Below are 27,711 nucleotides of genomic sequence, written 5' to 3' on the forward strand. Positions count from 1 at the left end.
GGAACGCATTTCAATTAACAGGTGTGTCTTGTTAAAAGTTCATTTCTGGAACGTCTTTCCTTCTTTATGTGTTTGAGCCAATCAGTTGTGTTGTGACAAGGTAGGGGGGTATACAGAAGATAGCCCTATTTCTTAAAGAACAAGTCCATATTATGGCAACAACAGCTAGAATAAGCAAAGAGAAATGCCAGTCCATCATTACTTTAAAACATGAAGGTCAGTCAATATGGAACATTTCAAGAACATTCAAAGTTTCTTCAGGTGCAGTCGCAAAAACCATCAAGCAATATGATGAAACTGGCTCTCATGAGAAAGGAAGACCCAGAGTTACCTCTGCTGCAGAGCATAAGTTTATTAGAGTTACCAGCCTCAGAAATTGCACCCCAAATAAATGCTTCACAGAGTTCAAGTAACAGACACATCTCAACATCAACTGTTCAGAGGAGATTGCGTGAATCAGGCTTTTATGGTCGAATTGCTGCAAAGAAACCACTACTAAAGGACACCAATAAGAAGAAGAGACTTGCTTGGGTCAAGAAACACGAGCAATGGACATTAGACCGGTGGAAATCTGTCCTTTGGTCTGATGAGTCCAAATTTGAGATTTTTGCTTCCAAATGCATCGTCTTTGTGTGATACAGAGAAGGTGAACAGATGATCTCCGCATGTGTGGTTCCCACCGTGAAGCATGGAGGAAGATGTATTTATTTATTTATTTATTATTTTTCCGTTATTTTACCAGGTAAGTTGACTGAGAACACATTCTCATTTACAGCAACGACCTGGGGAATAGTTACAGGGGATCAATGAGCCAATAGTAAGCTAGGGATGATTAGGTGACCATGATGGTATGAGGGACAGTTTAGTAATTTAGCCAGGACACCGGGATTAACACCCCTACTCTTACGATAAGTGCCATGGGATCTTTAATGACCACAGGGAGTCAGGACACCTGTTTAACGTCCCATCCGAAAGACAGTATGATGGTGTGGGGGTGCTTTGCTGGTGACACTGTCTGTGATTTATTTAGAATTCAAGGCTCCCTTAACCAGCATGGCTACCACATCATTCTGCAGTGATACACCATCATTTGTTTTTCAATAGGACAATGACCCAGCACACCTCCAGGCTGTGTAAGGGCTATTTGACCAAGAAGGAGAGTGATGGAGTGCTGCATCAGAGGACCTGGCCTCCAAAATCTCCCGACCTCATATGTGTTATTTCATAGTTGTGATGTCTTCACTATTATTCTACAATGTAGAAAATAGTACAAATCAATAACAACCCTTGAATGAGTAGGTGTCCAAATTTTAGACTGGTCCTGTATATAAGAAACTAGAAAAGACAATCAATTACAAAAATAGGCCTTGTTCAGCAGTCCCAAAAATATACTACCCACTTTTTGACTTAATTGAATTTTCATCATAAATGCACTTACATTTTGACCCGGTCTACTAAAATGAAGTTTGATCAAATCTACTGACAATATTGATGTTTCTTAGTCATGCTGATGTAAGCCAAAAAAGGGATTGGTTACAATTCAGTGAGCACACTCCCATGTACAGCAGGTATAGATAGTATAAACACCCACAAATAAATTATTTATAGTATCATACTGATTTTTCACAATAACAAAATGATCACACACACAGCAACAAGAGTTTTATAAAGTATAAGCTTGGAGAAAAGCAATGGTGTTGGGGAGAGCTTTTGTATAGTCGAGGTTCGAACATAACAGGAATGTAAACCCACAAAAACACTGGCTACATACTGTAAAACATCAGTGATATCTGACATGGTTAAATGACTACATATCTCAACGACTGATCGATGTGTTGACCCTTTAACCATCTTCAGAAACAACCTCTGTCTCCTACTTGAAATTGCAATCAGATCACATTTATTCTAATTCATTTTAAAGGACAGCAGAGCACATGCAGAGAATAGAAGGATATAATAGAGAATAGAAGACTATCCTTAAATATTGTTGTGTTATTGTTCTTTTTTTTTGTTGCCTTTCTCAGTCTACTCATCTGGTGGCTTGTCTACACAGGGGGGCTGCCAATCATTCACTCTCCAGCAGAGAGCAGTACATAATAGACAATTAACAAACAAGTCATAATGTTGTATCTTGATAACAAATTCACACATACACCATACTGAGTCATGTCTCACACAAATACCACATTTATGTATAAAATCAAGTTCAACCACTTGGTAAACACTCTTTAAAATTACATGCATTCTCATTCTCTCTATGGTTTGTGAGTGTTATGAAACTGAAGTACAAACTGCTAATGTATAACTGCATTTACATATTCATGCCAAGCGGATGAGGATGCATACGGGGATGTCTGATCTCTATCCTCCAGGTTTGGGACATTGTGGTCACACCACAGATTGGTCCTCCCTCCAGGTGGTACTGTAGATGGCAACAACAATCAGGATATAGTAGACCCAGTGATCCATAAAAGTGTTGTAGTGCTGAATTAACACTGAATCGTCTGAGGATGAGTCGCATTAAGTTACAACTATGCAACATAAAACGTTGAGATCAAGAGGGTACAAAAAGTGAGTCAATCAAATGCGCAGGTGTCTTTTGACCTGTGCCATATTTGATTGTCCACCACATGATCTGGAAGTTGGACTGTGCAGGGCTGCAGGCTCAGGGAACAGAAGGTTGAGGAGGTGACCAGCTAAGAGACGAGCTGCTAGACCAGACCAAACAGTCAGTGACTATAAATGAACTGCTACTTTCAGACAGTTCTCTGTGGGGCACCAAGCAAACATCAATCCCAACTATATCTCTTCCATTCATGCCCTTTATCATTCATAGTCTCATTCAGTGTCAGTCAAAGTTCTGTTCTGTATCTCCAGGACAAATCTAGAGGTCATGGATCAGCTTCTCCAGAGGGATCTCTCTCTCCCCGAGCAGAGTGTCTCTCTTCAGGCTGGTGCCCTTATTCACCACCTTGATCTTCACTGCCAGGTTCTTCACCTGCACGGAGGTCACAGAGTCAAAGAAGAAATCCTCATTGAACACAGGATTCCGGCTGTTCTTGATGATAGTGCTCCTCTGTTTCTGCAGCTTGCCAGGGTTCAGGTACAGCGACACGCAGCAGTTGATGCTCTTGATGTCGTACACCTTGTCGTATAGCTCTTCGGCAGCCAGAACACGGATGCGCAGGCGGGCTGTGCCGGCATCGTAGTCGGCGCTTAGCCTCACCCTGCCGCCATTCTGCAGGTTAATGGTGTGCTCACGGTCCGACGGCCCACTACCGTGGAGGGAAGGGGAATGGAGACGTCGCGGCACGTTGGGACTGGGCTCGGCCGAGCTGCACTCGTCTGTGGATAAGGAGCTGTGGCGGGCAAACTTGCTCTTGGCCTTCACCACCTTGGCCTGCGTCTCATGTGTGAAGATCTTGAGCAGCGAGGCAGAGCGGGAGAGCAGCGGGGAGCTGAAGGGAGAGGACTCAGCCGAGGAACAGGTGTCACTCTCCCCTCCACTAAAGTAGCGGTACGGGTTGTGAGAGGCGTTGAAGACAGGGGGGTTGAGGTGGTTGCCCTCGCTGACGCTGCTCTTCCCCTTCCGCTGACAGTTGGGGGAGGTCAGGGGGCTGGTCTGGTCACAGTGGAAAAGGGACTCCTTGCGGCGGGTGTGGGGGCTCTCCATCAGAGTGGCAAAACCATAGGAGGTCTGGGTCTTGGGGACGTAGGGCAGTGACATTGCAGTCTGAGACTGAGGGTCAGCATTGGTGTCCCCTGCCACCACATCATCAGCGCTCTCTATCTGGATGATGTGACGGTTTGCTGCCCTCAGCAGGTTCTTGGTGTCCCCAGCCAGCTTGACGACCAGACGAGGACTTTGAGGACTGCTGATTTTCTTACTGCCAATGGTCTGCTCAGAGGCCGAGAGCCAAAGGCCCTCCTTGGGCTTGACAACGTCCAGGGTCTCAGGCTCTGGGGGGCAGGAGACCAGCTTGGGGGGAATAAAGAAGTCAGGGATCTTATCAGGGGTGAGAACATTGCTGTAGGCTGGAGTATTGCCCTCCTTGTCTCCATTCTCCCCCCTCCGGAGTACAGTGGTTTCTACCGACCCACGGATCTTGTCCAGAACCCACATGGTCCCACTGGGCTTCAGCAAGTGAGATACGGGGGTGTTTCTCTGTCTGCAGGCAAAAGCACAAACAAGGCAGCAGTTATTGTTGTGAAATATATTAATTAATACACTGAGAAAATCACATTGTAGCTGTTACTATAGCTGTGCCAGAAATGGTTAACTGAATCTAAAAACTGGAAAAACAACTAAATGGACACCAATGTGTCAAGTTTATATTGAATCAATAAGGACCGATGGGGTGTGATATATGGCCAGTAAACCCCTGAGGTGCCTTATTGTTATTATAAAATGGTTACCAACATAATTGGATGAGTAAAAATAATTGTTTTGTAATACCTGTGGTATACCACGGCTTTCAACCAAATCAGCATTCAGGGTTCGAACCACCCAGTTTATAATTATTTAGGATAGAGATGTTGAATAAATAAATAATTTGTACAGCCTAAATAAGAGGTACATAGGACATGACTGATTTACAAAGGCTAAGAAAACACAATTATTGTACATTTACTCATACAGTACATTCTGTGTTGCAGTAAGTAACCTACACTATGCCAACATGTTGCACAGCAAATTACTCCTGTGGAATAATAAAGTCTACATTAGTCATAATAACAAATGAAGCCTAGATTACATTTATTTAGCTTAGAACCACAGCTAATTTTGGTTTCATCAGGTTTCATCTGGTTCATTTAAAAATGTGACGCCAAAATAACACTTTAGCACATCACTGAGATCCACTTCAACAGACATAGGAAATGTTATTCTATTTCTTCTGTTAAATTCCTTAGTCAAAAAATCCTTAACTTCTTGGTGACAGGGGACAGTATTTTCATGTCCGGATGAAATGCATGCCCAAATTCAACTGCCTGCTACTCATCCCCAGAAGATAAGATATGCATATTAGTATATTTGGATAGAAAACACTCTGAAGTTTCTAAAACTGTTTGAATCATGTCTGTAAGTATAACAGAATTGATTTAGCATGCAAAACCCTGAGGACAAACCATTCAGATTTTTTTTTTTAGGTCACTCTTTTCAATGGGTTTTCATTGGGAATCCAGATTTCAAAGGGACCTTCTTGCAGTTCCTACCAAGTCCACTGGATGTCACCAGTCTTTAGAAATTGGTTGAGGTTTTTCCTTTGTGTAATGAAGAAGTAGCCCTGTTCAGAACGAGGGTCACTTCAAGTGTACTGTTAGTTAGAGGTGCATGACCAGAAAGCTAGCTACAGTTTGTTTTCCTCCTGTATTGAACACAGATCATCCAGTCTTCAATTTTATCGATTATTTACGTTAAAAAAAATACCTAAAGTTGTATTACAAAGGTAGTTTGAAATGTTTTGGCAAAGTTTACAGGTAACTTTTGAGATATTTTGGAGTCACGTTGCGCAAGTTGGAACCTGTGTTTTTCTGGATCAAATGCGCCAAATAAATGGGCATTTTGGATATATATCGACGGAATTAATCGAACAAAAGGACCATTTGTGATGTTTATGGGACATATTGGAGTGCCAACAAAAGAAGCTTGTCAAAGGTAAGGCATGAATTATATTTTTATTTCTGCGTTTTGTGTCGCGCCTGCAGGGTTGAAATATGCTTTTCTCTCTTTGTTTACGGAAGTGCTATCCTCAGATAATAGCATAATTTGCTTACGCCGAAAAGCCTTTTTGAAATCTGACATGTTGGCTGGATCCATAACAAGTGTAGCCTTAATGTGGTATCTTACATGTGTGATTTCATGAAAGTTAGATTTTTATAGTCATTTATTTGAATTTGGCGCTCTGCATTTTCACTGGCTTTTGGCCAGTTGGGACGCTAGCATCCCACATATCCCTGGGAGGTTAACACCAGTTATGCTATTTTGGACCACCAGGCTACTGATGCCATGCAGCCTGTCGTTTTTGTGTTTATACTTTTTCACAAGGACAAGTTTAATGTCGGACGACAATAGAATGTTCATGATGTCCCTGCGACAACAGGATACAGACATGTTAATAGACGTCGTATTACATTTACATTTAAGTCATTTAGCAGACGCTCTTATCCAGAGCGACTTACAAATTGGTGCTTTCACCTTATGACATCCAGTGGAACAGCCACTTTACAATAGTGCATCTAGGTCTTTTAAGGGGGGGGTGAGAAGGATTACTTTATCCTATCCTAGGTATTCCTTAAAGAGGTGGGGTTTCAGGTGTCTCCGGAAGGTGGTGATTGACTCCGCTGTCCTGGCGTCGTGAGGGAGTTTGTTCCACCATTGGGGGGCCAGAGCAGCGAACAGTTTTGACTGGGCTGAGCGGGAACTGTACTTCCTCAGTGGTAGGGAGGCGAGCAGGCCAGAGGTGGATGAACGCAGTGCCCTTGTTTGGGTGTAGGGCCTGATCAGAGCCTGGAGGTACTGAGGTGCCGTTCCCCTCACAGCTCCGTAGGCAAGCACCATGGTCTTGTAGCGGATGCGAGCTTCAACTGGAAGCCAGTGGAGAGAGCGGAGGAGCGGGGTGACGTGAGAGAACTTGGGAAGGTTGAACACCAGACGGGCTGCGGCGTTCTGGATGAGTTGTAGGGGTTTAATGGCACAGGCAGGGAGCCCAGCCAACAGCGAGTTGCAGTAATCCAGACGGGAGATGACGAGTGCCTGGATTAGGACCTGCGCCGCTTCCTGTGTGAGGCAGGGTCGTACTCTGCGGATGTTGTAGAGCATGAACCTACAGGAACGGGCCACCGCCTTGATGTTATTTGAGAACGACAGGGTGTTGTCCAGGATCACGCCAAGGTTCTTAGCGCTCTGGGACGAGGACACAATGGAGTTGTCAACCGTGATGGCGAGATCATGGAACGGGCAGTCCTTCCCCGGGAGGAAGAGCAGCTCCGTCTTGCCGAGGTTCAGCTTGAGGTGATGATCCGTCATCCACACTGATATGTCTGCCAGACATGCAGAGATGCGATTCGCCACCTGGTCGTCAGAAGGGGGAAAGGAGAAGATTAATTGTGTGTCGTCTGCATAGCAATGATAGGAGAGACCATGTGAGGTTATGACAGAGCCAAGTGACTTGGTGTATAGCGAGAATAGGAGAGGGCCTAGAACAGAGCCCTGGGGGACACCAGTGGTGAGAGCACGTGGTGAGGAGACGGATTCTCGCCACGCCACCTGGTAGGAGCGACCTGTCAGGTAGGACGCAATCCAAGCGTGGGCCGCGCCAGAGATGCCCAACTCGGAGAGGGTGGAGAGGAGGATCTGATGGTTCACAGTATCGAAGGCAGCCGATAGGTCTAGAAGGATGAGAGCAGAGGAGAGAGAGTTAGCTTTAGCAGTGCGGAGCGCCTCCGTGATACAGAGAAGAGCAGTCTCAGTTGAATGACTAGTCTTGAAACCTGACTGATTTGGATCAAGAAGGTCATTCTGAGAGAGATAGCGGAGAGCTGGCCAAGGACGGCACGTTCAAGAGTTTTGGAGAGAAAAGAAAGAAGGGATACTGGTCTGTAGTTGTTGACATCGGAGGGATCGAGTGTAGGTTTTTCAGAAGGGGTGCAACTCTCGCTCTCTTGAAGACGGGAGGGACGTAGCCAGCGGTCAGGGATGAGTTGATGAGCGAGGTGAGGTAAGGGAGAAGGTCACCGGAGATGGTCTGGAGAAGAGAGGAGGGGATAGGGTCAAGCGGGCAGGTTGTTGGGCGGCCGGCCGTCACAAGACGCGAGATGTCATCTGGAGAGAGAGGGAGAAAGAGGTCAGAGCACAGGGTAGGGCAGTGTGAGCAGAACCAGCGGTGTCGTTTGACTTAGCAAACGAGGATCGGATGTCGTCGACCTTCTTTTCAAAATGGTTGACGAAGTCATCTGCAGAGAGGGAGGAGGGGGGAGGGGGAGGAGGATTCAAGAGGGAGGAGAAGGTGGCAAAGAGCTTCCTAGGGTTAGAGGCAGATGCTTGGAATTTAGAGTGGTAGAAAGTGGCTTTAGCAGCAGAGACAGAGGGGAAAATGTAGAGAGGAGGGAGTGAAAGGATGCCAGGTCCGCAGGGAGGCGAGTTTTCCTCCATTTCCGCTCGGCTGCCCGGAGCCCTGTTCTGTGAGCTCGCAATGAGTCGTCGAGCCACGGAGCGGGAGGGGAGGACCGAGCCGGCCTGGAGGATAGGGGACATAGAGAGTCAAAGGATGCAGAAAGGGAGGAGAGGAGGGTTGAGGAGGCAGAATCAGGAGATAGGTTGGAGAAGGTTTGAGCAGAGGGAAGAGATGATAGGATGGAAGAGGAGAGAGTAGCGGGGGAGAGAGAGCGAAGGTTGGGACGGCGCGATACCATCCGAGTAGGGGCAGTGTGGGAAGTGTTGGATGAGAGCGAGAGGGAAAAGGATACAAGGTAGTGGTCGGAGACTTGGAGGGGAGTTGCAATGAGGTTAGTGGAGGAACAGCATCTAGTAAAGATGAGGTTGAGCGTATTTCCTGCCTTGTGAGTAGGGGGAAGGTGAGAGGGTGAGGTCAAAAGAGGAGAGGAGTGGAAAGAAGGAGGCAGAGAGGAATGAGTCAAAGGTAGACGTGGGGAGGTTAAAGTCGCCCAGAACTGTGAGAGGTGAGCCGTCCTCAGGAAAGGAGCTTATCAAGGCATCAAGCTCATTGATGAACTCTCCGAGGGAACCTGGAGGGCGATAAATGATAAGGATGTTAAGCTTGAAAGGGCTGGTAACTGTGACAGCATGGAATTCAAAGGAGGCGATAGACAGATGGGTAAGGGGAGAAAGAGAGAATGACCACTTGGGAGAGATGAGGATCCCGGTGCCACCACCCCGCTGACCAGAAGCTCTCGGGGTGTGCGAGAGCACGTGGGCGGACGAAGAGAGAGCAGTAGGAGTAGCGGTGTTGTCTGTGGTGATCCATGTTTCCGTCAGAGCCAAGAAGTCGAGGGACTGGAGGGAGGCATAGGCTGAGATGAACTCTGCCTTGTTGGCCGCAGATCGGCAGTTCCAGAGGCTACCGGAGACCTGGAACTCCACGTGGGTTGTGCGCTGGGACCACCAGATTAGGTGGCCGCGGCCATGCGGTGTGGAGCGTTTGTATGGTCTGTGCAGAGAGGAGAGAACAGGGATAGACAGACACATAGTTGACAGGCTAGAGAAGAGGCTACGCTAATGCAGAGGAGATTGGAATGACAAGTGGACTACACGTCTCGAATGTTCAGAAAGTTAAGCTTACGTAGCAAGAATCTAATTGACTAAAATGATTCAAATGATACAGTACTGCTGAGGTAGGCTAGCTGCGTTGTTGACACTACCCTAATCAAGTCGTTCCGTTGAGTGTGAAGTTTCTACAATGCTGCTTTTCGGGGGCTAGCTAGCAGTGTTGGTTACGTTACGTTGCGTTAGGAGAACGACAATAGCTGGCTAGCTAACCTAGAAAATCGCTCTAGACTACACAATTATCTTTGAAACAAAGACGGCTATGTAGCTAGCTATGTAGCTAGCTACGATCAAACAAATCACACCGTTGGGACTGTAATGAAATGAAATGAAAATATGATACTACCTGTGGAGCGAAGCGGAATGCGACCGAATGCGAAAGTTCTATTCAGTAGACGTTGGCTGGCTATTGGCTAGCTAGGAGTGTCTCCTACGTTAAGGACGACAAAATAGCTGGCTAGCTAACCTCGGCCCCTATGGCCAAGTCTATTACTTTAACCAGACCTTGCCCTTTACGTACAGATCTAGGATCAGCTTACCCGTCACAAATCCAAACCTGAACCATTGATAAAAAACTATTAAAAATGAATATAGATCCGTTTCTAGCAGCAACGTCGTCCTAATTCACCATAGTCTGTAGCCACAATGGGTTGTGAGTGTTAGTACCTCTCTCTGCTGGGGACATCTTTTTCGTATAAACCAGCCTTTAGTCTTGGAATCTTTGGTTGTTTAGTACACTACCGTCGTACTCACTCTGTTTAGCACATGGCCTCACATGTGAATCCTTAAAGAGATTTGGGCTAAGGTTTGGGCTAAGGCTTAAGAGGGTGTGAACAATGCTGAATGGGTGTAGACAATGCAGGGCTCTCCAGTAGATGTACCAAAACATTCAAGGGCCATTTTCTCAAAAGTGGGGTTACAACTTTCCCATTGTTCCTCAACTGTAGTGTATGATATACCATTTCCTAGCTCTGAGTCTGTACTTTTATCTAATGTAAAAAATTTAAAATAAATTCAAATGTTGCTACCGAATCAAGCCGGTTGGTCACATAGGTTATTTCATTTTTATTATATAGGCCTAAATCATAATCATATTGCAGGACATGTCTCTCCTTTTCTGACATGACTGGTTTATTCCCGCTAAACAACAAATATTAGCCATTCATGCTCAAAAGTAAATAGACTGGTAGCCTATTTAAAATATTTGAAAGTATGTGTAGGCTACATCATTGTGAGAAAGAAGCACAAACATAGCCCATTTAATCTCTGAGCCTACACCAAGGAAACAAAATCATCTATTGATCAGCAAAATGTTGAACAATTTGTATTTTGCATAGAAGTGTGGGCTGTAGCATTTACTTTTAAATTGTTTGAAAGGACAATCAATCTTGTAGAATGCGTGGCCAGTGTTTGTCACTCACTATAGGCGGCATGCGTTTTTAGTTTGAAAAAAAATCACTGCAAAAGATTAAAACATTTTGCCCACTTCTCTACAGAAATGTAATAACATTTGCCATTGCGCTTTCTTTTATCATGGCCCAATTCCAACATCTTCAAATCATACAACAAATGAGGGTGCTTTTGTTACCATAAAAGGTGAATGGAGGTTGTTTTCCACCTCTAATCAGAATCCTATTGCAATACTTTTTCCTATTGGGAATCAAAATCATTCCTATTGGATTTTGTGTCACCTCTATCATAATCATTTTGGAATCCTACTGGACTACTTTTTTCCTATTGGAAATCAAAAGTAATCCTATAGGTTTTTGATAAATCTTTTAGGATTTTGTCATCATAATCATATTATCATTTTTTCTTAATTTAACCCATTAAATTATAGTTTGTTGTCATTTGTTCCAGTACAATACAACATTAATTACAATATTTTTGTTGTTTGGAAACAATTCTATATTCATTTCGGATTCATTCATCACCACAATATAGGAGTGATCCAAGGCGGCAAGTTCATTTTCAGTATGACCACCAGTACAGTTCACCTTGTTCAACAAAGTTCTGAGTTACAGTTCATATAAGAAAATCAGTCAATTGAAATAAATAAATTAGGCCCTAATGTATGAAATTCACATGATTGGGCAGGGACGCAGCTATGGGTGGGCCTGGGAGGGCATAGGCCCACCCACTTGGGAGCTAGGCCCAGCACATCAGAATGAGTTTTCACCCACAAAAGGGCTTTATTACAGACAGAAATACACCTCAGTTTCATCAGCTGTTCGGGTGGCTGGTCTCAGACAATCCCACAGGTGAAGAAGCCGGATGTGGAGGTCGTGGGCTGGCATGGATACATGTGGTCTGCGATTGTGAGGTCGGTTGGACGTACTGCCAAATTCTCTAAAACGACGTTGGAGGTGGCTTATGGTAGAGAAATAAACATTAAATTCTCTGGCAGCCGCTCTAGTGGACATTCCGGCAGTCAGCATGCCAATTGGGAAAGGGAAAGGGAGATACCTAGTCAGTTGTCCAACAATGTATTCAACTGAAATGTGTCTACCGTATTTAACCCAACCCCTCTGAATCAGAGAGGTGCGGGGGCTGCCTTAATCAACATCCACGTCGTCGGTGCCAGAGGAACAGTGGGTTAACTGCCTTGCTCAGGGGCAGAAAGATAGATTTTTACCTTGTTAGCTCGGGGATTCGATCCAGTGCTATTGGCCCAACGCTCTAACCACTAGGCTACCTGCAGCCCCAATTGCACATTCCCTCATCTGTGGCATTGTGTTGTGTGACAAAACATTTAAGAGTGACCTTTTATTGTCCCCAGCATAAGGTGCACCTGTGTAATGATCATGCTGTTTAAATAGCTTCTTGATATGCTCACTAACAGGGATCTAAACAAATTTGTGCCCAAAATGTATTGAGAAATAAGCTTTCTGTGCGTATGGAACATTTCTGGGATCTTTTATTTCAGCCCATGAAACATGGGACCAACACTTAACATGTTGCGCTTATATTTTTGTTCAGTATATATACAAATTATACAAAACACAATATGTTGGGGGTTTTCCCTTAGAATGTACACCATCTTTACATAGCTAAATAAAACATTTAGTACAGTATTACAAAGATACGAGCATTTATTTTATTTAATATATAATAGTCAGAGATTCACTTGGGGGGCTCCTGAGTGGTGCAGCGGTCTAAGGCACTGCATCTCAGTGCTAGAGGCGTCACTACAGGTTCGATTCTGGTTCGATTCCAGGCTGTATCACAACCGGCTGTGATTGTGCGACACCATATGGAACTCCCAATCGCACAACTCCCTCCCTCCCAGGATTGTACCTTGCCCCCCCCCCTCCATCAGCAGAAGGCACTCCCTCCCCATCCTCCCCATTTCCCTCCCAGATGTATCTGCTAGTGACCTCTTGGCACACCTGAAATAGGTCATCTTTTTTTAACCAATACCTATGTCACATTAACATTATATCAAATTGTTAATCTAGCTCTATGCTGTTTGGCTGTAATGTCAAATAGCACACCTTTTGACACAAATGTAAACAACCTTGCAAACAAGCACAGTTGGTTTCATATCTATTGTTGTTGCAGTTAATGTGTGACGCAGATGCTTACTCCCTTGGAACTTGGGGAAACAAGTGCACGAGATAGCGGTTCCCCAATATAGGATCATCATCTCAAGTGGCGATATTGGCTGCTTATGAAGTTATTATAATTCACGTGTCCACCTTCATAGGTAATTACATTTAAGTCATTTAGCAGAGCGACTAGGGCACATAAACAGATTTTTCACCCAGTCGGCTCGGGGAAATCAAACCAGCGAGCCTTCGGTTAATGGCCCAACGATCTTCACCACTAGGCTCCCGTCTTAATTGTCTAAAACATTTGGAGGGTGGGTGCGCCATATGTTAAGCAGCCAAGTTAACAATAGTGTATAGCCAAGTTTTGAGGATAACTCCTTTAGAATGTAATGGAAACATCTATACAATTCCCATCAACAAAATGAATAGGATTCCAATTACAAGGGTCCAATTAGAATCCAATAGAAAAATCCTTTCAGATTTTGGAACCAGTCTTATTGGACTCCTATATGATGCTATCCTATATGATGTTATATACAATAATCTAATAGAAAATTCCTATCAATGTCCTGGAGTCTGGTGTAGCGGTCTAAACTCCGGACCACATTTCCCCCCTCAGCGACAAGAGGTTTGAGCCCCGCCTCGGCCGACTGTCTGTGCCCTTAATTAACCACTTCGATATCAGTCTCCCTATCTGTCCTGTCAAAAAAAATACGTTTAAATAACTCAGCTCTTCTTTTGAAAATAAAATGTAACCCTTGTCAACAATTCCTATAGGATTCCAATAAAAAAATATACTAGAATCAGATTTTGAAACCAGTCCTATAGGATTATATCCTACACAATCATATAGGGTTGTTCCAAAATCTGTTTTTTCTTTTGGATTATAATATACATATATTTTTTAGGATAGGATGTTTTGACTAGGGTTGTTGAATTGTGCGGTCAGTTCATGTTGATAAGAGATGGACGATACAGACAAAATCCTAGCCGGTCTAGTTTGTGATGAATTTGCACAATCTTGAATTGATAATAACTTTGCCTTTAAAGAGAATGAAGACGGATCTCCGTTGATTTTTAGAAACACTTGGTGTAGCCATCGTAAGAACGTCAATTTATTATATAAGAAATCAATCATGTAGAAGTGTGTATTAGCCCATCATAAAATAAAGTGCAACAAGTGCAAATAAGAAGTTCGTAGACTATACCATTGATGTAGCCTATGCTCTCCCGTCCCAGAATATATTTAATTACTCACCCTTGAGTGAGACAAATATACAATTTTAGATACCTGTTGAATTCAGCTTAATACACTTACTGAAGACGTGGAGGCTGCTTTGTCGACTTGATTCTTCCGTAACAGGTATTTTCTCTCGCCTCCTCTGGATCTCACACTGTTTGCGGAACTAGGCTGGCTGGCTGGCTCTGGCTGTGGCTGCTCTGCACCCCAGAGAACAGAGAACAGAGATGGCTGTGGCTGGCTGCTCTGCACCCCAGAGAACAGAGATGGACTTGTTCTTCTTGAGCGACTATGATGCATTTTATACACTCTCCCGGTGGCGATGTTGAGAGCCGACCAATAAGAGAAAACTATTATATCCTAGTCTAGAGAGCCAGTGACAGCATTCTATTAAACTGAACCGCGGCGCACTGGTCTATAGCCAGTGACGTAAACCGGCAAGTGCTGGGGAGTAGTTTTGTATGTAATAAAGCCGTTTTGTGGGGGTAAAACTAATTCTGATTGGCTGGGTCTGCGCCCTCCTAGGCCCACCAATGACTGCACCCCTGCTCAGTCATGTGAAATCCATAGGTTATGGCCTAATGCATTTATTTAAATTGACCGATGTCCTTATATACACTGTAACTCAGTAAAATAATTGAAATTGTTGCATGTTGCATTTATATTTTTGTGTTCAATAGCTTGCACTACTTTCCAGCAGCAGTCAAAACTACAGGCTTTGAAATAAAAATATGACATACTGGTGATTTTTTATTTTTTATAAAAGAGAATAAAGCAGAATAACATAAAATAGTTCACAATCCTACAATCATTTCTGCCACCTCTGGTCTCTTTGCCCTCCGACCCCTATGGGAGGGCAGCTCCTGCTCTGCCCAATCAAAGCTCTTCTCTGTCCTGACACCCCAATTGTGGAACCAGCTTCATCCTGAAACTAAGACAGTCCCTGCCCAACTTCCAAAAACCCTACATCTTCAAAGAGTATCTTAAATAATTCCAACCCTAACCCAACCACAGTGTTAAATGTAACTTTCTTAGTAATTATATGTGACCCACTGAAATAGTGTTAAACTAACACTTTTCAAAGGTTTGTTAAACTAACACCTCCAAAATGTTGTGTCCCTAACACTGTGGGTGTTACATATTCTGATTTAAATTAAAACTTTATTACAGCTAATGTAAGTGTTGGGGAATTTACACCTGTAGTAACTCGTTTTGGGGTGTTGTTTTAACACTGTATGGTGCAAAGCCTTATTTCATATTTATTTCCCAGGGTGCCTTTAAAGTTAATTTTAGAGGTACCAGTACCACCCATGACTGTGTTTGCTAGTGACAGAGAGATGGTTGTTGCATTCAAAGTTTTCACTCATGTAGCCCATTATAAAAAGGTAATTATTCATTTTGACAATACCTCACTTTTTTTTACACGATAATGCTTTGACATCCTAGTTTATTAGGATCCCCATTAGCTAATGCCGTAACACGAGCTAATCTTCCTGGGGTCCAGATCCTCCTGGTTGTAGGCCACATTGGCAAGTCATTTTACACTGGCTTGCAAAGTGTTATATAATACTTATTGGATTCGAGCCAGAGTTAGGATATCCACCTTTAATCACCTGCAATCCGCAGTTAGAATAACTGCCAAGGTTAGTTAGATTCTAAGGTCTTCGAAAGCCAAGTCAACAAACAGATTACCGACCATTTCGAATCTCACCATACCTTCTCTGCTATGCAATCTGGTTTCAGAGCTGGTCATGGGTGCACCTCAGCCACGCTCAAGGTCCTAAACGATATCTTAACCGCCATCGATAAGAAACATTACTGTGCAGCCGTATTCATTGATCTGGCCAAGGCTTTCGACTCTGTCAATCACCACATCCTCATCGGCAGACTCAACAGCCTTGGTTTCTCAAATGATTGCCTCGCCTGGTTCACCAACTACTTCTCTGATAGATTTCAGTGTGTCAAATCGGAGGGTCTGCTGTCCGGACCTATGGCAGTCTCTATGGGGGTGCCACAGGGTTCAATTCTTGGACCAACTCTCTTCTCTATATACATCAATGAGGTCGCTCTTGCTGCTGGTGAGTCTCTGATCCACCTCTACGCAGACGACACCATTCTATATACTTCCGGCCCTTCTTTGGACACTATGTTAACAACCCTCCAGGCAAGCTTCAATGCCATACAACTCTCCTTCCGTGGCCTCCAATTGCTCTTAAATACAAGTCAAACTAAATGCATGCTCTTCAACCGATCGCTACCTGCACCTACCCGCCTGTCCAACATCACTACTCTGGACGGCTCTGACTTAGAATACGTGGACAACTACAAATACTTAGGTGTCTGGTTAGACTGTAAACTCTCCTTCCAGACCCATATCAAACATCTCCAATCCAAAACTAAATCTAGAATTGGCTTCCTATTTCGCAACAAAGCATCCTTCACTCATGCTGCCAAACATACCCTTGTAAAACTGACCATCCTACCAATCCTCGACTTTGGCGATGTCATTTACAAAATAGCCTCCAATACCCTACTCAACAAATTGGATGCAGTCTATCACAGTGCAATCCGTTTTGTCACCAAAGCCCCATATACTACCCACCATTGCGACCTGTACACTCTCGTTGGCTGGCCCTCGCTTCATACTCGTCGCCAAACCCACTGGCTCCATGTCATCTACAAGACCCTGCTAGGTAAAGTCCCCCCTTATCTCAGCTCGCTGGTCACCATAGCATCACCCACCTGTAGCACTCGCTCCAGCAGGTATATCTCTCTAGTCACCCCCAAAACCAATTCTTTCTTTGGCCGCCTCTCCTTCCAGTTCTCTGCTGCCAATGACTGGAACGAACTACAAAAATCTCTGAAACTGGAAACACTTATCTCCCTCACTAGCTTTAAGCACCAACTGTCAGAGCATCTTACAGATTACTGCACCTGTACATAGCCCACCTATGATTTAGCCCAAACAACTACCTCTTTCCCAACTGTATTTAATTAATTAATTTATTTTGCTCCTTTGCACCCCATTATTTTTATTTCTACTTTGCACATTCTTCCATTGCAAAACTACAATTGCAGTGTTTTACTTGCTATATTGTATTTACTTTGCCACCATGGCCTTTTTTGCCTTTACCTCCCTTCTCTCCTCATTTGCTCACGTTGTATACAGACTTGTTTATACTGTATTATTGACTGTATGTTTGTTTTACTCCATGTGTAACTCTGTCGTTGTATCTGTCGAACTGCTTTGCTTTATCTTGGCCAGGTCGCAATTGTAAATGAGAACTTGTTCTCAACTTGCCTACCTGGTTAAATAAAGGTGAAATAAATAAAATAAAATTAATGAATGTGACTACCTAAACCATCTCAATAACGGGTGAAATATGTCCAACCACTTACAGATTGGATTAGTTCAGAAAAATGTTATTTATCTTTGTGTAGCACAAGATCAATGAATCAATCAATGTGCATGCAGAAACAGATATTAAAACAAACCATTCTAAAAAGCAACCTGCAACAAAGCATGCTGTGAAATATGATGAGGCCCCTCCCAAATGAACTCAACACAGTAGAGTAACACCACCACCAAATCAAATCAAATTTATTTATATAGCCCTTCGTACATCAGCTGATATCTCACAGTGCTCTACAGAAACACAGCCTAAAACCCCAAACAGCAAGCAATGCAGGTGTAGAAGCACGGTGGCTAGGAAAAACTCCCTAGAAAGGCCAAAACCTAGGAAACCTAGAGAGGAACCAGGCTATGTGGGGTGGCCAGTCCTCTTCTGGCTGTGCCGGGTGGAGATTATTACAGAACATGGCCATGATGTTCAAATGTTCATAAATGACCAGCATGGTCAAATAATAATAATCACAGGCAGAACAGTTGAAACTGGAGCAGCAGCACGGCCAGGTGGACTGGGGACAGCAAGGAGTCATCATGCCAGGTAGTCCTGAGGTGGTCCTAGGGCTCAGGTCCTCCGATAGAGAGAAAGAAAGAGAGAAAGAGAGAATTAGAGAGAGCATACTTAAATTCACACAGGACACCGGATAGGACAGGAGAAGTACTCCAGATATAACAAACTGACCCTAGCACCCCGACACATAAACTATTGCAGCATAAATACTGGAGGCTGAGACAGGAGGAGTCAGGAGACACTGTGGCCCCATCCGATGATACCCCCGGACAGGGCCAAACGGGAAGGATATAACCCCACCCACTTTGCCAAAGCACAGCCCCCACACCACTAGAGGGATATCTTCAATCACCAACTTACCATCCTGAGACGAGGCCGAGTATAGCCCACAAAGATCTCCGCCACAGCACAACACAAGGGGGGGCGCCAACCCAGACAGGAAGATCACATCAGTGACTCAACCCACTCAAGTGACGCACCCCTCCTAGGGACAGCATGAAAGAGCACCAGTGAGCCAGTGGCCCCTGTAATAGGGTTAGAGGCAGAGAATCCCAGTGGAAAGAGGGGAACCGGCTAGGCAGAGACAGCAAGGGCGGTTCGTTGCTCCAGAGCCTTTCCGTTCACCTTCACACTCCTGGGCCAGACTACACTCAATCATATGACCCACTGAAGAGATGAGTCTTCAGTAAAGACTTAAAGGTTGAGACCGAGTTTGCGTCTCTCACATGGGTAGGCAGACCATTCCATAAAAATTGAGCTCTATAGGAGAAAGCCCTGCCTCCAGCTGTTTGCTTAGAAATTCTAGGGACAATTAGGAGGCCTGCGTCTTGTGACCATAGCGTACGTGTAGGTATGTACGGCAGGACCAAATCATAGAGATGGATAGGAGCAAGCCCATGTAATGCTTTGTAGGTTAGCAGTAAAACCTTGAAATCAGCCCTTGCCTTGACTGGAAGCCAGTGTAGGGAGGCTAGCACTGGAGTAATATGATCACATTTTTTGGTTCTAGACAGGATTCTAGCAGCCGTATTTAGCACTAACTGAAGTTTATTTAGTGCTTTATCCGTGTAGCCTGGAAAGTAGAGCATTGCAGTAGTCTAACCTAGAAGTAACAAAAGCATGGATACATTTTTCTGCATCATTTTTGGACAGAAAGTTTCTGATTTTTGCAATGTTACGTATATGGAAAAAAGCTGTCCTTGAAACAGTCTTGATATGTTCGTCAAAAGAGAGATCAGGGTCCAGAGTAACGCCAAGGTCCTTCACAGTTTTATTTGAGACGACTGTACAACCATTAAGATTAATTGTCAGATTCAACAGAAGATCTCTTTGTTTCTTGGGACAAGAACAAGCATCTCTGTTTTGTCCGAGTTTAAAAGTAGAAAGTTTGCAGCCATCCACTTCCTTATGTCTGAAACACAGGCTTCTAGCGAGGGCAATTTTGGGGCTTCACCATGTTTCATTGAAATGTACAGCTGTGTGTCATCCGCATAGCAGTGAAAGTTAACATTATGTTACATCCCCAAGAGGTAAAATATATAGTGAAAACAATAGTGGTCCTAAAACGGAACCTTGAGGAACACCGACATTTACAGTTGATTTGTCAGAGGACAAACCATTCAGAGACAAACTGATATTTTTCCGACAGATAAGATCTAAACCAGGCCAGAACTTGTCCGTGTAGACCAATTTGGGTTTCCAATCTCTCCAAAAGAATGTGGTGATCGATGGTATCAAAAGCAGCACTAAGGTCTAGGAGCACAAGGACAAATGCAGAGCCTCAGTCTGATGCCATTAAAAGGTCATTCACCACCTTTACAAGTGCAGTCTCAGTGCTATGATGGGGTCTAAAACCAGACTGAAGCATTTCATATACATTGTTTGTCTTCAGGAAGGCAGTGACCTGGTTAACATGCTAAGTAGTTAACACTTAATTTATTCAACTGGTGGTGTCAATTTCAAGTCTACTGGTGTCAACCACATGAGAATCAACACTCAGATAACACTCACAACACTTTTTACCTCAACACCGAGATTTGAGCACCCATTCCGCAGGTTTTTTTCAGACTATTCGTGCAAACATTTTTTCTTGAGGGAAGTCGAATTTCTACGCCTTTTCGTTGATTATTACTTAACAGTCCTTCTCTTTGTAGTACGCCTAGTAATCATTCAATGAGAGACGACTAGTTTTCATGCACATTTTTTTCTCTTGAGAAATACTGTACTGAACATCTTAGTTAGATGTAAAATTATACAATCAAGACCTACTTGACAAAAACGTCAATTCATTCCAGATTTCTTGATCTTAGATTGCTTCGGACGATTTTGAGGAAGTGTATACTGGCTGTTGTTGTTGTTGTTACGGTGTCTCAGAAGAGACACAGTCAAATTGTCACTTTTTTCTTGTTTTTCAATCAAAGGTCTTTTAAAGGAGGTATCGAGGCACAGACATTTTTGTTGCCTAACCGAGTTCTGCTAGGAGCAAACCAAACCTAGTATACAGATGCCTTCACTTGAATGTCCAGCAACCCAAAGGTTGCGTGTTCAAATCTCATCACTGACAACTTTAGCAACTTTGCAACTAAATATTACGTTTTAGCTAATTTAAAACTACTTAGCATGTTAGCTAACCCTTCCCAAAACCTTAACCCCTAATCCTAGCCCAGCTAATGTTAGCCTCAACAAACTGGAATTCATAACCCTATCATTACTATTGCAAATTCGTAACATTTTTATATTCATTCCATTTCGTAACATCATACAAATTGTAATTTGTAGCATATAATACAAAATGGATGATAGACATCTACAAAGTAATAGATAACATACTAAATGGAGGGAGACAGATTTACATTTACTATGTTATGTCTACCCCTGAGTCCAGGTTGTTCAGAAAATGTTTGGTTTTTACCTTTTCTATTGCATTTTTCACTTTGGCCACTCACTATAGTTCTGTTCTTTTCTGAAAAAGCAGGCCTCACAACTTTCAAAGGTGCCACTCTGTTGTCCATGAACTGTGTTGTGAAAACACAATGAACATGTAAATCAGCATCTAATTGATTGCCCCAAAATATAATTGGTGTTTCTATTCTTCATTACCCGTTTGTGAGAGATATAGCCAGACAACGATGGAAACCTGCAGGCACCTCATTGCTCCTGGGGCAGACAATGCCCTTTTTCTGTCAGACACCTAATAGAATTGGGAGCTGACACACAAACAGGATGCCCAAGAGTAAATGAACACTTGGATTAGACTTTAATTAGAATTGTCAGTCTCTTTAACCATAACACACCTGACACTTTAACAGAGACACTGAAGAGACAGACAGAACTTAAGAAGGTTGTAGGTAAGTAAACTGGCTTTGACATTCTTCAGTGATTGGCAAATACTGTATCAACCGTGACACTTCATGACTCAACCTGTTCTGAAGAGGTAAACAAAGGAGAGCTCAAGACAAACAGCTATTGACTTTGTCAAATGCTGTTGAAGTGATATGGCTACAGGTTCACCTGCCTCACCTAAACTCTATTATTGTGGGAAGTTGCTATAGACCACCAATTGCTAACAGTCAATATCTGGATAATACACTATATATACAGAAGTATGTGGACACCCCTTCAAATTAGTGGCTACTGCTATTTCATCCACACCCGTTGCTGACATGTGTATAAAATCTAGCACACAGCCATGCAATCTCTATAGACAAACATTGGCAGTAGAATGGCCTTACTGAAGCTCGGTGACTTTCAATGTGGCACCATCATAGGATGCCATCTTTCAAATAGGATGCCATTTTTCAAATGTCTGCCCTGCAAGAGTTTCCCCGGTCAACTGAAAGTACTGGTATTGTGAAGTAGAAATGTCTAGGAGTAATACGGGCTCAGCCACGAAGTGGTAGGCCACACAAGCTCACAGAACTGGACGGCAGAGTGCTGAAGCGTATAAAAATGTTCTGTCCTCGGTTGCAACACTCACTACCGAGTTCCAAACTGCCTTTGGAAGCAAGGTCAGCATAAGAACTGTTTGTTGGGAGCTTCATGAAATGGGTTTTCATCGCCAAGCAGCCGCAAACAAGCCTAAGATCATCATGCGCAATGCCAAGCTTTGGCTGGAGTGGTGTAAAGCTTGCCGCCATTGGACTCTGGAGCAGTGGAAACTCGTTCTCTTAAAGTAAGGAATCCCGCTTCACGATCTGGCAGTCCGACGGACGAATCTGAGTTTGACGGCCCGAATGCATAGTGCCAACTGCAACGTTTGGTGAAGCAGAAATTATAGTCTGGGGCTGTTTTTCAGTGAAGGGAAATCTTATCGCTACAGGGCACAATGACATTCTAGGCGATTCTGTGCTTCCAACTTTGTGGCAATAGTTTGGGGATGGCCCTTTCCTGTTTTCCGTGTAAAAAGCGAGGTTCATACAGAAATGGTATTTCAAGATTGGTGTGAAAGAACTTGACTGGCCTGCACAGAGCACTGACAGAAAACCTATTGAACTTTGGGATGAGTTGGAACGCTGACTGAGAACCAGGCCTAATTGCCCAACCTCACTAATGCTTTTGTGGCTGAATGGAAGCAAGTCCCTGCAACAATATTCCAACATCTAGTGTAAAGCCTTCCCATAAGAGTGGAGACTGTTATAGCAGCAAAGGTGGGTCCAAATCCATATTAAATCCCATGATTTTGGAATGCGATGCCTGACGAGCAGTTGTCCACATACCTTTGGTCATGTAGTGTACGTGTGAAATGCTTGATGGTTTACGTGATATTAACAGAGAGGTTTATTTTCTGGGTGACCAAAATATTGACTGGTTTTTAATCAAGCTGTCCACTCAAAAAATGCTTCAAACTGAAACCAGTACCTGCAATCTGATTCAGGTAATTAGTCAACCTACCAGGGTATATGCAAACAGCACAGGAAATAAATCCATGTGTATCAATCACATCTTTACTAATGCTGAAGAAATCTGCTCTAAAGCAGTAGCCACACCAACCGGATGCAGTGATCATAATATCTAGAAAAACCAACGTTCTTAAGGCTGGGGCTAAAATTGTGTATAAGAGATCATACAAGAGGTTCTGTAGGGATTCCTATGTTGAAGATTTAAAGAATATTTGCAGGTCTGTTGTAGAGCAAACAGATGCCGTACTTGACACATTTATAAAACGTCTTCTTACAGTTACTAACAAGCACATACCCATTCTAAGCAAACAGCTGGAGGCAGGGCTGGAGGCAGTGGTCACTTGAGTGGGTTGAGTCACTGATGTGATCTTCCTGTCTGGGTTGGCGCCCCCCCTTGGGTTGTGCCGTGGCGGAGATCTTTGTGGGCTATACTCGGCCTTGTCTCAGGATGGTAAGTTGGTGGTTGAAGATATCCCTCTAGTGGTGTGGGGGCTGTGCTTTGGCAAAGTGGGTGGGGTTATATCCTTCCTGTTTGGCCCTGTCCGGGGGTGTCCTCGGATGGGGCCACAGTGTCTCCTGACCCCTCCTGTCTCAGCCTCCAGTATTTATGCTGCAGTAGTTTGTGTCGGGGGGCTAGGGTCAGTTTGTTATATCTGGAGTACTTCTCCTGTCCTATCCGGTGTCCTGTGTGAATTTAAGTTTGCTCTCTCTAATTCTCTCTTTCTCTCTTTCGGAGGACCTGAGCCCTAGGACCATGCCTCAGGACTACCTGACATGATGACTCCTTGCTGTCCCCAGTCCACCTGGCCGTGCTGCCGCTCCAGTTTCAACTGTTCTGCCTTATTATTATTTGACCATGCTGGTCATTTATGAACATTTGAACATCTTGGCCATGTTCTGTTATAATCTCCACCCGGCACAGCCAGAAGAGGACTGGCTACCCCACATAGCCTGGTTCCTCTCTAGGTTTCTTCCTAGGTTTTGGCCTTTCTAGGGAGTTTTTCCTAGCCACCGTGCTTCCACACCTGCATTGCTTGCTGTTTGGGGTTTTAGGCTGGGTTTCTGTACAGCACTTTGAGATATCAGCTGATGTACGAAGGGCTATATAAATACATTCGATTTGATTTGATTAAGACACTGACTGTAAAAACTGCTAATGGTATGGTTGAGAGGGACGAGGAAAAAGGAATGGAAAATAAGTCTGACTTTACAGCCGATTGGCAAACATAACGTAAATTGAGAAATCATGTGACTAAACTATACAAAAAGAAGAAGAAACTGTATTATGAGACAAAGATAAATGATATACAGAACCAGTTAAAGGTTTTCCAACAGGACAATGACCCAAAACACACCACCGCCATTCTGTGTAAGGGCTATTTGACCAAGGAGAGTGATAGAGTGCTGCATCAGATGACCTGGACTCCACAATCATCCGACCTCAACCCAATTGAGATGGTTTGGGATGAATCAGATGGCTCATTCATCACAAAACCCTCTCATATTGCCAACTACTTTAATTACTTTTTTATTGGCAAGATTAGCAAATGTAGGCATGACATGTCAAGAATAAATTCTGAACCTTCATATCCATGCATAAGTCACCATTGAAGACAAGCATTGTAATTTCGAAATACCATAAAGTGAGTGTGGAAGAGGTAAAAAAAATAGTCTATCAATAATGACAAACCATCTCGTACTGACAACTTGGATGGAAAACTACTGAGGATGGTAGTGGACCATATTGCCACTCCTATTTGTCATCTCTTCAACAATTTGCTAGAAAAAGATGACATTCATATTCTGACAATCTCTGAAACTCACTTAGATTATACCTTTGATGATACAGTGGTAGCAATACATGGTTATACAATCTACAGAAATGCCAAAGGTGGAGGTGTGGCTGTTAATATTCAGAACAACATTCCTGTAAAGCCTAGAGAGGATCTCACGTTAAATACTGTTGAAGTAATATTGCCACAGGTTCATCTACCTTAAGCCCATTTTGGTGGGAAGCTGCTATAGTCCACCAAGTGCTAACAGTCAGTATCTGGATAACGTGTGAAATGCTTGATAAATGTACACTACCGATCAATATTTTTAAAACACCTACACATTCAAGGGTTTTTCTTTGTTTTACACATTGTAGAATATTAGTGAATACCTCAAAACTTTGAAATAACACATAATGGAATCATATAGTAACCAAAAAAGTTGAGTTAAACAAATCAAATTCTTCAAATAGCCACCCTTTGGCTTGATGACAGATTTGCACACTCTTGACATTCTCTCAACCAGCTTCACCTGGAATGCTTTTCCAACAGTCTTGAAGGAGTTCCCACATATGCTGAGCACTTGTTGGCTGCTTTTCCTTCACTCTGCGGTACAACTCATTCCAAACCATCTCAATTTGGTTGAGGTCAGGGGATTCTGGAGGCTAGGTTATGTGATGAAACACTCCATCACTGTCCTTCTTGGTCAAATAGCCCTTACAGCCTGGAGGTGTGTTGGGTCATTGTCCTGTTGAAAAACAAATGATAGTGGGACTAAGCCCAAACCAGATGTGATGGCATATCGCTGCAGAATGCTGTGGTAGCCATGCTGGTTAAGTGTCACCAGCAAAACACCCCCACACCATAACTCCCTCCTCCTCCATGCTTTACAGTGGGAAAAACACATGCAGAGATCATCCGTTCACCCACACCACATCTCACAAAGACACGGCGGTTGGAACCAAAAATCTCACATTTTGACTCCAGTCTAATTTACACCGGTCTAATGTCCATTGCTCGTGTTTCTTGGCCCAAGCAAGTCTCTTCTTCTCATTGAAAGCCTTTAGTAGTGGTTTATTTGCATCAATTCGACCATGGAGGCCTGATTCACACAGTCTCAGTCTCCTCTGAACAGTTGATGTTGAGATGTGTCTGTTACTTGAACTCTGAAGCATTTATTTGGGCTGCAATTTCTGAGGCTGGTAACTCTAATGAATTTATGCTCTGCAGAAGAGGTAACTCTGGGTCTTCCTTTCTCATGAGAGCCAATTTCATCATAGCTCTTGATGGTTTTTGTAACTGCACTTGAAGAAACTTTCAAAGTTCTTGAAATGATCCGTATTGACTGGCCTTCATGTCTTGAAAGTAATGATGGACTGTCATTTCCCTTTGCTTATTTGAGCTGTTGTTGCCATAATATGGACTTGGTCTTTTACCAAATAGGGCTATCTTCTGTATACCCCCTACCTTGTCACAACACAACAGATTGGCTCAAATGCATTAAGGAAAGAAATTCCACAAATTAACTTTTAATAAAGGCATACCTGTTAATTGAAATGCATTCCATGACTACCTCATGAAGCTGGTTGAGAGAATGCCGCGAGTGTGCAAAGCTGTCATCAAGGCAAATGGTGGCATTTGAAGCATCTACAATATTAAATATATTTTGATTTGTTTAACACTTTTTTGGTTACTACATGATTCCATATGTGTTATTTCATAGTTTAGATGTCTTCACAATTATTATGCAATGTAGAAAATAGTAAAAATAAAGAAAAACCCTTCTAAAACTTTTGACCGGTAATGTTATTTCAATAGAGGTATATTTTCTGGGCGATTTAAATATTGACTGCCTTTCGTTAGGCCGCCCACTCAAGAGAAAGCTTCAAACTGTAACTAGTGCCTACAACCTGCTTCAGGTTAGCAATCAACCTACCAGGGTAGTTACAAACAGCACAGGAATGAAATCATCAACATGTCTTGATCACCTATTTACTAATGCTGCAGAAATTTGTTAGAAAGCAGCATCCAAATCCATCGGATGTAGTGATCACAATATAGTAGCTATATCTAGGAAAACCAAAGTTCCAAAGGCTGGGCCTAATATACTGTATAAGAGCTCATACAATAAGTTTTGTAGCGATTCCTATGTTGTTGATATAAATCATATTTCTTGGTCCGTGGTGTGTAATGAGGAGCAGCCAGATGCTGCACTTGACACATTTATGAAATTGCTTATCCTAGTTATTAACAAGCATGCACCCATTAAGATTATGACTGTAAAAACTGTTAAATCCCTGTGGATTGATGAGGAATTGAAAAATGGTACAGTTGAGAGGGAGGAGGCATAATAAATGGCAAATAGGTCTGGCTGTACAACTGATTAGCAAACGTACTGCAAATTGAGAAATCATGTGGATTAACTGAATAAAAGAAACTACACTATGAAATAAAGATAAATTACAAATAATTATAGTAAAATGCTTTGGAGCATCTTAAATGAAATTTTGGGCAAAAAGGCAAACTCTGCTACATCATTCATTGAATCAGATGGCTCATCCATCACAAAACCCACTGAAATTGCCAACTACTTTAATGATTTTTTTTCATTGGCAAGATTAGCAAACTTTAGCATGACATGCCAGCAACAAACATTGACACTTCACATTCAAGTATATCTGACCAAATTATGAAAGACAAGCGTTGTTATTTTGAATTCAGTAAAGTGATTGTGGAAGAGGGGAAAGAAATATGCTGTCTATCAACAATGACAAGCCACCGGGGTCTGACAACTTGGAGGGAAGCAAAAGTTATTCCCCTACCGAAGGATAGAAGTCCACTTTACTGGCTCAAATAGCCAACCAATCAGCCTGTTTCCAACCCTTTTGTAAACTTTTGGACCAAATACAATGCTTTTTTTACAGTAAACAAATTGACTTTCAGCACGCTAATTTTATTTATTTTATTTCACCTTTATTTAACCAGGTAGGCAAGTTGAGAACAAGTTCTCATTTACAATTGCGACCTGGCATGGAAGGGCACTTAACTTG

General features: G+C 43.1%; 1 protein-coding gene across 1 annotated transcript; it reads right to left on the reverse strand.

Annotated features, from left to right (window-relative positions):
• Positions 1–1,647: 1,647 nt before the first annotated feature.
• LOC115107401 (C2 calcium-dependent domain-containing protein 4C-like) lies at positions 1,648–14,481 on the reverse strand. Its single transcript, XM_029630800.1, has 2 exons — positions 14,153–14,481; positions 1,648–4,169 (listed from the first exon to the last, which is right to left on the reverse strand). The coding sequence occupies exon 2, from the start codon at positions 4,121–4,123 to the stop codon at positions 2,885–2,887; it is 1,239 nt and encodes a 412-aa protein (XP_029486660.1). The 5' UTR covers positions 4,124–4,169; positions 14,153–14,481; the 3' UTR covers positions 1,648–2,884.
• Between the last annotated feature and the right edge of the window lie 13,230 nt (positions 14,482–27,711).

The sequence above is a fragment of the Oncorhynchus nerka genome, linkage group LG24, assembly GCF_034236695.1.
Source record: "Oncorhynchus nerka isolate Pitt River linkage group LG24, Oner_Uvic_2.0, whole genome shotgun sequence".
Lineage (NCBI taxonomy): Eukaryota > Metazoa > Chordata > Actinopteri > Salmoniformes > Salmonidae > Oncorhynchus > Oncorhynchus nerka.